At 33.7% G+C, this 12,357-nt stretch overlaps 1 protein-coding gene across 14 annotated transcripts in view; it reads right to left on the bottom strand.

Annotated features, from left to right (window-relative positions):
• RIMS2 (regulating synaptic membrane exocytosis 2) overlaps positions 1 to 12,357 on the bottom strand; it is a 635,932-nt gene that overhangs the window by 265,798 nt on the left and 357,777 nt on the right. For 10 of the 14 annotated variants that reach the window (XM_033438139.2, XM_004275317.4, XM_033438141.2 and 7 more), the window contains exons 3-4: positions 4,072 to 4,139; positions 2,136 to 2,255 (exon numbers count right to left, since the gene is read on the bottom strand). In XM_033438139.2, coding sequence (XP_033294030.1) covers positions 2,136 to 2,255; positions 4,072 to 4,139 — 188 coding nt within the window. Of the gene's footprint in view, positions 1 to 2,135; positions 2,256 to 3,741; positions 3,951 to 4,071; positions 4,140 to 12,357 lie in introns of all 14 variants that reach the window. The other 4 variants (XM_049700520.1, XM_033438138.2, XM_012534991.3 and 1 more) reach the window with 1 other exon arrangement.

The raw sequence follows: 12,357 nt of genomic DNA, 5'->3' as shown, positions 1-12,357 counted from the left end.
CAATTTGTTGAAAATGATTCATACCTTAGAAACAACTTAACAATTTATAATTTTTGCCTTTATTACAGAATTCTTACTTTTGTCATTTCTAAAAACTTATTACAGTACTATATAATTATATTAACATTTCTAGTTATAGATGTCAAATGTCATATATTTTGTTACTTTTACTATATTATCATATCTTCTAAAATTTTTATTAGTTGGTAAGATTTGGACATATTGATAACGTGCATGATGATCATGATGATGCATTTTTCCTGACAAAGTTACAAAATATACTTAATCTCATCAGAATTAATGTAAACTTTAGATCATCTGCATCCCAATTTTTCTGCTTTTACATTTCTATTAATACATATCTTTCAGAAAAAGAAAAAACAAAGGTTAGCAATAATGCTGTGAAGTCATATGTGTAGCTATAAGACTGGCCTCTTAAAAATTAATGCTCTGATTCTCATTAACTGCCATTCAATCAATATATCAACTTTCAGCAAATAATAGTAACCAACTTCATTGACTAGAGTAGTTTTCTTCCTCTTCTAAATTGACTGAACAATACAGAATTCAAAAATCATTGATTTATCTTATTCCGTATTTAGTCCCCAGGTGCAGTGAATTACACTCAGGTGCAGTTCAGTCAATATTAACTCATTATTCCTATGTTTGGTTCTGAAAATTATATATATAGATATTATGGGCTGAAATCCCTGTGTTAATTTTGTTTCGTTTTGTTTTTTGCTTTGTTTTTGTTTTTTTGCGGTACGCGGGCCTCTCACTGTTGTGGCCTCTCCCGTTGCGGAGCACAGGCTCCGGACGCGCAGGCCCAGCGGCCATGGCTCATAGGCACAGCCGCTCCGCGGCATGTGGGATCCTCCCAGACCGGGGCACGCACCCGTGTCCCCTGCATCGGCAGGCGGACTCCCAACCACTGCGCCACCAGGGAAGCCCCCTGTGTTAATATTTTTAAAGTTTCTTGGCTTGATAAACTTTAATAATAATAATTATACTGATTATATTATTATTGAAATCTGAGAGTGCTAGGCACTGTACTAAATGTTTGAATACTGCTTTATTTAGTCTTATTAGATAATAATTCAGTAAGTATTATTATCTCCATTGTACAGATGAGGAGTCTGAGGCTGAGAGGTTTAGCTGCCTAACGTCATGTAGCTAGTAATGCTATAACTAGAAATCAAGCCAAGACTTTTCAACCTCTATACTACACTGCTCTAACAGTATACTGGGCAGATCTGGATTTAATTCTCACCTTCATCACCATCCTTAAGACCATGGGCAAGTTATGACACCTCTCTAAGCTTATTTCTTATCTGTTGTGAGTGTTAATAAAATGATAGATATAAAGTGCTCAGATGAGTGCCAACTGCATGGCAACCAGCCAATAAGTGATGCTCAATTTTATTTACAACCAAAGTTTTCAAATATATCTCACTTACTGGAATCTACACAACTACTTCTGTAGCAATGGCTTAACTCTAAAACATTTACTGTCTTCGCATTTCAGTTTTTAATTCACCTTATAGATGCACAAAAAATAAACAAAGCTTTCCTTGGTGTACTTACCAAATAATTATCTGGTATTTTACAGTAAAATATAAATCAATATTTATATTAAATCTCCTAACATATTTTTGAGTTTCCAGACTTCAAACAGTATTCTCTCTCTCTCTCACACACACACAAATACACACAAACGCACACACATTTTGCTACTCTAATACAAAAATTACATTCCTATGTAATATGTAATACATATATGTATTTCCCAAGTTTGTACATTTAATAATTGAACGAAGCTATCATTTTAAAAGAATATAAACACATATATAGACTTAAAGGACAAACTATAGGTAAAATAAGTTTGAAGAACTCAAGTATGTAACTCAAGTTCTATTTTCCAAAATTATATAAATAAGTATTATTGTAGAATAATGGCAACTTCTTAAATAATACTTGGAAAATGAAAAGGTTTTGGATAATGAGTGCAAATATTTAGGAATTCTTGAAAATAGAAAAAAAACCCACTAAATTGGTATAGTGTTATTATATCTTTTGCTTTTCTGATTAATCTGTAAATGAGTATAGAGCAACATCTCATATATTTCATCACATACCTTCAAGCCAAGCATTGTTCCTGAATCTCGAGGTACACTTCCATCTTTTAAACGCTTATTTAATAAAATGCGACCAATTAAACGATCTCCGTCTTTAGATGGCTGCCACGTCACAGGGTGCTGACATATTGCATCAATAAACACAAAATTAATGTTATTTTATGATAAATGACCCCTTAGTGTGCAATCTCTCTAAACTTCCAACTTCCAAAGTGTTATGATTACACAAACCAGTTTTTATTCAAAACATTGATCAAAAGGGTTTACTAGATTATGTTTATAACCTCATTTTAATAATGTCAAGTTTTTTCAAAATCCAGTTACTGCAAATTCTAACAGTGCTCTGACACAATACTGAAGTTCTATAGTTCTACAAAATCTGAGAAAGCTTGAAAACACATGCAAACTCTAATTATCTACACACTGAAGATTAAAAATTCACAAGCTGAAAAGAGACTGCAATTCTATGCAATCAAACTCATTTAAAAATGAGCATTTAATCTTCAAACACTTTTGGAAGACTTTGAAAGACTTTATTACAGTAAAAGTTAAAAGGTCACACTATATTAAAACATGAATTTGAACCTCTGATGAGGGCTTTCTTGAAGTAGGTTTCTAGATTAAAATTATTAAAAATACACAAGCTCCAGTAACTTTCCAAATGAACGTTCATGGGAGAAACAGGCCTAATTCAAAGGTGATGATAGATTATATTTCTCACTTTTTGGAGGGTCCTTGATTCTTTCAGGTCTCTGATCTATTTAGCAAATTAATTTTATTTGATAATTCAATGGTATCCATTGTTAAACAACTTTGAAAATATTAGTAGTTTATCTCAGGGCAGAACCAAGCCTTTTATAAATCATGATACCATTCCATTATAAATCATATATCAAATAACAAAGTAAATGATTTGTGTAATCACAGTTTCACAGTTATCTGAAAGTAACATGCACATCTTCATGCAAAATTTAGCAGGCAAAAGACAAGTTCCAGTAAATCACATCTATATGGTAAAAAGATTTCAAAAGTCTCACTATAGTAAAAGCAAAATAATAAATACCAAAGCAGATGGCAATGGTTCTAATACTAATTAATACTACACTAAAATGCTATGACAATATAACAAAAGAGCAAAATGACAGTGAAAGGGAAAAAAGAAAAACAACTTTTTCTGTGCAAACAGACCCAATCATCTCCCTTTTGCCTGGGATTCAAACTGTTGATAATTTAATTTTCATCCCAAGGAAAATATATGCAAGCAATCAAATAAGCCAATCCAAAAAAATTCTTTATATTTGTGGTATATAATAACATTACAAAGTTCTTTCATGTGACCATAAACAAAACATTCCTTTGTTCCTAATTTTTATTTTCAATTACTTATTTTTGGTATGCCGTCAAAAAACAAAAACAGCAAAGCAAGCAAGAAGTATTTTGGTTGGTTAGTTTGTTTTGGTTTTGTTTTTCTTTTCTGCACCTTAAGAAATGCTACATTGACCCTTGAAATGCCCTGTCCTTTTATTATGTTCTGTTTGAATGAGTGACAGAGAGCAAACGAAGACCAAATGAGCAGGTTAAAAGGCAGGCTCCACAATCTCAGTACCTTATCACTATGGCTATGCTCCTCGTTAAGGGTTGTGCTACTACACGTATCTACCCCAGAGTCCTTAATCTGAGGCTCAGACCATTCCAAATCCTCTTCCAAAGAGTGGCCACCAAAGTACATCATTTTCTTTTCTCTCTCAGACCTGGTGTTAGAGTCCGACAAAACTGCCTGCTCACTAGTTTTTCTTTTTCCCTTTTGACTGTCCCCTACAGGTGTGGGATAAAAAAAAAAAAAAAAAAACAAAAAAGAAAACATGCAAAGGTGTAAATCAAAAAGGAAAAGTGAAATGATAACGGAAATTAAAAAGTAAGGCTCCACATGTCTCACCAAAGACATTAGGGATGCCTCACTGCTATGCCAAGACGTATGGTCCAACCAGTTGTAATCCATGTCTCCTGTGAGAGTCAGACAGACAAAAGAGGGAAGTAAAGGAGACGGCAAAAGAAAGGACAGAGAAAGACATAATAAACATTTTAAACTGTGTGATCCTCTCCAGTTTTAAGAACTTTGTCTGTAGCACTCACTATATTTACCAAGAGAAAGCTAAGATATCAAATGACTAAAATTTATAGAATACAGAATATATAGTTTATGTACTCTAGACAGACCCTACAGGACAAAAGTGCTGCAGGAAGAGAAAAGGCTAATAATAAACAGGAATAGAAACAAAAAAAATTATATATTCTGAAAAAGAAAAAGACTTTCAGCTAGGTCTGTTACTCGTGCTATTTTTTTCATGCTGGCATATAGACATGAGTTTTTTCTCCAAAGATTAAGGAACATTTAAAAAATTAAACAGTGGTTTGCTAATAAACACTACAATTAAAAGTGAAGTACTTAAAGGTTGTTTCTGGAAGGTAGTATGATATTCCTTATAATGCTGAAACCGCCTAAAAATTTTGAGTGATTAAAAAAAAAGAATTGGTTACACAAAAGATTATATGAAAAGGACAAAACAGGTTCACTCAATTTCTATTAGTAGAAATAAATTTTCCTTAAATATCTTGAATTACTTAATATTACTTTGAAACAATTTTTCAAGGTTTTTTTCAGAAATTGCATTCTCCTAAAAAATAAATTTTCTTTAAAAATAATTTTTTCAGACAATTTATGTAATTGGCAACTAAGAATGAATATCCATTTCCCAAACTTATGTGCTCCTTATTTGCCTTACCTTTGAAAAAGAATTTTTTCATCTATATGTGTACATGTCTTTTTAAGCTCTATTCATACTTTCATTTATTTAAAAATATTTAGTAAACACCTTCCATTTGCTATGCATTGTGCTAAGTCTAGCATAAGGGGTAATGAGACATGCAGCAGAATGGAGATAAATGCAATACACAAATCATCAGTGTCATATAGGAGAGTACAAAACACTGAAAGAGTACAATAACATCTAATTTAGATTTGGGGGTCAGTAAACACCTCTAAGAAAAGTGATGTTTAAGATGAGAACTGAAATATGTGACTTAAAGGACAGGTAACGATAAAGGCAGATGAAAAGCATAGGAAAGAGCATTCCAGGAAGAAGTAACAAGATGGTACTGTAAAAAGACTGATGGAACACCAGTGTGTCTGAACCAAAAAGACTGAGGGAGAATATGGTGCTAAATGAGACTGGGGAGGCAACATAGACCAGTTTAGAGAGGGCTTCTTATACCATCTTAAACATTATGAATTTCATTCACTGAAGGATTTTAAGCAAGATACATGAACTGATTTACATTTTTTAAAGATGAATCTAAATACTAAAGAGAGGTTGGGTTGGAAGACACCATGAGTTAAAAGACAGTTGCGGGACTTCCCTGGTGGTGCAGTGGTTAAGAATCCACCTGCGAATGCAGGGGACATGGGTTCAAGCCCTGGTCTGGGAAGATCCCACGTGTCGCGAGGCAACTAAGCCCATGCGCCACAACTACTGAGACCACGCACCTAGAGCCCGTGCTCCGCGACAAGAGAAGCCACCGCAATGAGAAGCCCACGCACCGCAATGAAGAGTAGCCCCCGCTTGCTGCAACTAGAGAAAGCCCACAAACAGCAACAAAGACCCAATGCAGCCAAAAATAAATAAATAGATCTATTTTTTAAAAAAAAGTTGCAATAACTCATGCAACAGGTGATTATGGCTTGAACATAGGTGATGGTAATAGACATGGTAAGAAAGGGAACTGAGAGATGTTTTGGAGGTAGAAATAAGAGTGTTAAGAAGGACAAACAAAGAGTAAGGTAAGATATGAAGAGGACCCAGATTGAATTCTAACAGAGTTTGATTTGAGATGAGAGAGAGAGACTGAGAGCATGTAGAGATAGAAAAGAAGAAAGGAGGGAGAAAGATGGAGGTCTCCAGACCAAAGAGAAAGAGAATTTCTTAAACAGGAGGGGAAATCAACTACAGAATGATTTCTACACATCACCTAAGATAAGGAACTGAAAATTATGCATTTGATTTGGCAACATTAATATCAGGAAGGATGTTAGAAAAAGCACTCTGGGTAGAATGATGAAATTAAAATCAGACTGAAGTAACTGAAGAGTCAAAGGAAAATGAGGAAGTAGGAAAATTCTGTGTAGATGAATGGTTCACAAAATCCCTAAAATAGCATAATCAATAGCACCTGGGAACTTGTTAGAAATGCAGATTCTTGGGTACCACCTAGACTTAATCAGGAATTCTGTAGGTGATGCCTAGAAATTTGGTTTAACAAGCCCACCAGGTGATTATGATCTCACTGTTTGAGAAGAACAGGAGACAATTCTTTTTTTTTTAACTTTATTGAGATATAATTCACATACCATAAAACTCACCCATTTAAAGTGTACAATTCAATAGTTTTTAGTATATTCACAGAAGTTTATTTGTGTAGGATGATGAAGCTGTGCTATTAACATATGCAAAGTTCAATTTGTAGGGAAAAAAATACATTCTTCAACCTGTTAACTAGAGAAGTGCTTCCCAATCCTTTTCACTGCACAAATGACAATTAAGATTTTATGGCTACCCAAAACCCTGAGCATATCTGTATTTCAGAAAACCTGTAACTCTTTCGAAATACACCACTGTTCCACAACAAAGTATTGATAAATCTCTGAATTGGATTAAATATAATATGGAGACTATAAATAAAAATTTTTGGCTGGTTTATGTGAAGATGTGAGACTTCAGCTTGTAATCTCTCTTCTCCCGTATGCCTACAAACTACCAAAATTGCGGAAATGTAGTTTTTCCCTCTGTACATAAATAAGAAGTCAGCTGTCTGACCATTTGAAGCTAAAGCAAAAATATCAAACAAACAAAAAAAGTCACATACGGTAAGCCCTCAGTAAACATTTCTTACATGAGTAAATATTAGTGTTACTGTAAGAATTAAATAAGGTAATCAGAACATATAGAATACATATAGAAAATATATAGAAAGTAGTCCTGAACTATCAGGACTGCTAATATTTAGATAATAATACTTATCACTTAGTATTCTTATTTTATATAGCTTCAAAGGGCAGAACTAAGATGTTTTTCCTTTAGTAGCAGTCAAGAATGTACTGCTGAACTTTCCAGTTCTAGAACAAGAAATAGAAGACAAAAAGAACAAAATGGAAATTTTAGAACTTTTTGAAAAATGACTGAAATTTTAAAAGCAAATGGATGGGTTCAAGAACAGAATGGAAAGGACAGAGGAACAACAATGTACTTGAAAATAGAGCAGAAATAACCCAATCTGAAAAACAGAGAGACAATAGATAAATAATAAAATAAACAGAGCCTCAGGGACTTTGGTGATTATAATATATAATTAAAATAATAGAAGATTCATGTCATTGTAGTTCCAGGAGAGGAGAAAGATGGGGTCAGAAAAAGTATTTGAAGAAATAATGACTGAAAATTTCCCAGATTTGCAAAACATGTAAGCCTACTGATTCAAGAAACTACATAAGCCCCCAAACAAGAATTACACAAAGAAATCTGTGCCAAGACACATCATAATCAACCTAAAAACTAAAGACAAACTGTTTTGAAAGAGGCAAGAAAGAAACAACAACTGATCTAAAGGGGAAAGACAATTCCAATGACAGTGATAAAATTTCTCATCAGAAACCTTGGAGGCCAGAAAGAAATGGCACAATATTTTTCAATTGCTGAAATAAAAGAAATGTCAACCCTGAATTGAAACAAAAAAAGAAGGAACCTGAAAATATCAAGAAGGAATAAAGAACATGGTAAGTAAAAATATGGGTGAATACAATAGGCTTTCCTCCTCCTCTTCAGTTTTCTAAATTATGTTGATGTTTGAAGCAAAAAGTATACATTGTCTGATATGCCTTTCAACATACATAGAAGAAATATTTAAGATAATTACCTTATAAACAGGGAAAGATAAAAGAACTTAAAGTATGTAAGTTTCTACATCTGTCTAACTAGTAAAATATCAACACCAGCAGGATGTGATAAGTTATACATATGTATACACAGTACTTAGAGCAACCACTAGAAAAAAATCTTTGCAAAGAAATACACTCAAAAACACTACAGATGAATCAAAATGCAATTGTTTTAAAAAAATTCAAATAACCTATAGAAAGGCAAGAAAAAGAAAGCAAAAATAAAAAACGGAACAGAAAACAAAAAAGAAAATGGCAAACAAGAAAAATGCAGACCAACTCCCTCATAAATACAGACACATAAATCCTTAACAGAATATTAGCAAATATAATTCAGCAATATATAAAAAGAAGTATACACTCTGACCAAATGGGGTTTATTGCTAGAATGCAAGGCTGGTTGAACATTAAAAATCAATGTAGGGCTTCCCTGGTGGTGCAGTGGTTGAGAGTCCGCCTGCCAATGCAGCGGACACGGGTTCGTGCCCCGATCCGGGAAGATCCCACATGCCGCGGAGCGGCTGGGCCCGTGAGCCATGGCCGCTGAGCCTGCGCATTCGGAGCCTGTGCTCCGCAATGGGAGAGGCCACAACAGTGAGAGGCCCGCATACCGCAAAAAAAAAAAAAAAAAAAATCAATGTAAGCTATCACATTCACAAGTTACAAAAGAAAAAATATCATGATCCTATTCATTGACGCAGAAAAAATTCATGATTTAAAATAAAAAATACAACTCATAGAAGGCAAGGAATGAGAACTTGCTCAAATAAATAAAGGACATCAACCAAAAACCTAGTTAAGATCATACTTAAGGCAAAAGGCAAAATGCTTTATGTGATGAGAATTCTCACAAAAAAGGATATCTTTATTTGTAACAGCCAAAAAGTGGAAACAAACAAAATGTCCTTTAATAGGCAAATGGCTAAACAAACTGTGTTATATCCATACCATGGAATAATACTCACTAATAAAAAGGAAAAAACTATTGATACGTACAACATAGATGCACCTCAAGGGTAATATGCTGAATGAAAAATAACAAAATATCACATACCACATGATTTCATTTATATAGTATAAATAATAAAATTATAGAAATAGAGAATAAATTAGTGGTTAGCAGAGGTTAGGGACAGGGTGGGGAGGGACGAAGGTGTTACTAAATATAAAGTGGCAGCATAAGCAAGATCTCTGTGATGGTACAGCTCTGTATCTTTGTAACAGTGGTACTTATATGAATCCATATATGTGATGTCACAAACCTAAACAAACACATTGTTCCAATGTCAATTTCCTGGTTTTGATATTGTTCTATAGTTAAACAAGATGTAACCATTGGGGGAAACTAGGTAAAGGGCACATGGGATCTCTATGTACTATCTTTGCAATTTCCTGCAAATTTATAATTATTTTGAAATTAAAAGTTAAAAATAATATGTTGCTGCCTTCATAGGTATTGATAATCCCATCACTGGAAGTGTTCAAAGAAAAGCTGGAGTACCACTTGTTAGCATGATATAGTGAACAATCAGTGTAATAAAGTTACATTAAAAGAGCACTAAATCCTACCGATCTCTGATATTCAGTGATTCTGTTAGTTTGAATTAAACACATTTAAATATAAAACCTGGTTAAATAATGAAAAGATTCACCTCTTAGGCTAAGATTTTCTCCTTCACTTATCTCTACTGCAAAATATAAACTAACCCAATAGTACGTGTGTCTGTGTCATGTTGTGTTTGATGTACAGAGGAAAAAAAGTTCAGATATTCTATTTATAACATTTTCCCTACAGTCATTAAATGAATGCAAGAATTTATAAACTGTTTTATGTCACAGTTTTTCATTTGTTTAGGTTAATAAATGCTTTCAATTAAATCACATAGTATACAAAGGTATTCTTCAACATCTTTATTTTTAACTTAATCATGTTTATAAAGTCACAGCATGTTGCAACAGAAAGAGTTTTATAGCTGAAGCCACAAAACCTATGTTAAAGTATTGGCTCCACTCGTTACTAATTTTATGACTTGGGCAAATCACATAATACATTAGGCCTCATTTACATAAAAAGAGATTAATCGTGATATCACAGATTGTTGAGAGGCTTAAGTAAGATAATGGTCATGAAAGTGTTTGGCAAATTATAGAGTCATGCCAATGTTGATGGTATCATGACCATCTTCATCATTATTAAAGTAAAATAATCATAATTTCATTCTAAATAGATAGGGAAAATTTATCTATGGCCCTTTTATTTTTCCTCTCATTTTTCTTCTTGGTATTTTACTTTCTTCCTCAGCTTGTCAGGCTATTTGTGTTGGCATTTTCCAACAGGAAACACTGCTTCTGCAAAATGTTAATAGGCTTGAGTGATATAAAGGTCCTCTAGTCAAATAAGCTTAGAAAACTCTGGATTAAATGCAATTAAATAGATTTCTTGAGTGCAGAATTTTTCCTATAGTAATGACAATATGCTTCTGTACAAGAATTATGTAACCTACAGTTTCCACAAACTTATTTGGAACACTAACCTTTCCCATAGGACAAGTGTTCCAAGAACTATATTTTGATACATAATGCTGAAACCTTCCTGGAGGGTCATTTTCCCTAAGAAAGCCATTAAAACTGATCATAAGGCTTAAGTCCTTCAAGGAAAATATTCAGTATTAAGGGAGACTAATAGCCCAAGTTAAAAAAAAAAAGTTATACATTGGGAATATTATCAAAGGCAATGGTTTTCAAACTATGTTCCATGGAGTTGCTTCAGAGACAACTATTGGGGTGAGTGTGGAGAACTGAGTCTAAAATGATGCCCATAATCCCCACCTCATAGTGTTTATGCCTTTGTAAAGGATCTGTGACTTGCTCCTAATCAAGATGGTGGAATGGCATAGTGATGGAATCTCACTCTCATGATACTGTTAAAATATCCACCCTAGCTAGTGAACTTGCTCTAAGCCTCCTTTGCCTGCTTGATGAAGTAAGCAGCCCACGTGGCAAGGAAGAGCAGGCAGTCTTCAGGAACGATGGGCACCATCTAGGAACTTCAAGTTGCATCCAATCACAAAGATATGAATTCTGTCAACAATCTGATTGAACCTGAAATTAGATTCTTCCCCCATCAAGCCTCCAGAAACACAGCCCAGGCAACAACCTAATTGTAGCTTGAGATCCTAAACAGAATACTCAGTGAAGCCATGCTGAGACTCCTGAACAACAGAAATTGTAAGGTGGTAAAATGTGTTGTTTTAAGCCACTAAGTTTGTGGTAATGTGCTCTTAATACATTGCCAGCTCTGAAAGCAGCAGATTTTAAAGATAGGGACCAAACCATAAAAGTCAGTAGATCTAAGGGGCCAGATACGCTTCAACCAACTCTCAAGTTCCAAAACAAAACCAAAGCTAGCTAAAATGCAATATTTGAAATAGGAAGGTAAATTATTCTCCAGAATTAGCTTATTTTTTAAACATCTTGCTCCTTTGGTATTACCAATGTATTCTTCTTTAATAACAAGTGACTGATTAAATGATTGTATAGATTACACACATCAGAATTCATTTTAATGATTACACAGTGTGAAACTGTTTTAGGATCTGTGGGTGCAAATAGGACCTCAAGAAACTTACATTCAAGAAAGGTAGACAGACAGGTAAAATATACGACAGCACAGCTTAGTGTAACATACCTTAATATATATCCATGCTATCCTATTTCATTACAGCTAAGTTGCTATCAATTAAAATATGCACAATTATTTTATATATCACTAGAAAGGAAAAAATGCTACCATTAAACGATGCCAAGCATTTGATGGCAAAAAGAATTTATATTTTCAAAATGTTATAATGTGAAAAAAGTTTGCTTCTTAGTATGAAAAAACTATGGCATTTCATGAAAAATGTTGATTATTCAGAAAGGGGAGAGATTTTTTAAAACTTAAGAAATGCTTCACTATAGAGGTGATATTTAAACTGTACCTTGAGAGATGCAGTAAGATTTTACTTATTGGAGGATTTTACTTTTTTAGAGGAAAACAACCGGACAATCCTGGCAGAGAAAAGAGAATATATCAAACTACTGCTGCCAATATGAATATATATAATATATTTGGGAAATGGCAGATAGTAGATTATTAACAAGTAACCTTTTCCTAGATCTGTAATTGGATATTGTTTCATGATCTGGATCAGTAGTTCTCAACCACTATGTTGTAACACAGTTGTAAAGTGT

The sequence above is a fragment of the Orcinus orca genome, chromosome 17 (genome assembly GCF_937001465.1).
Source record: "Orcinus orca chromosome 17, mOrcOrc1.1, whole genome shotgun sequence".
Lineage (NCBI taxonomy): Eukaryota > Metazoa > Chordata > Mammalia > Artiodactyla > Delphinidae > Orcinus > Orcinus orca.
Note: the sequence above shows the minus strand (reverse complement) of the source record. Positions and strands in the feature narration are given on the sequence as shown.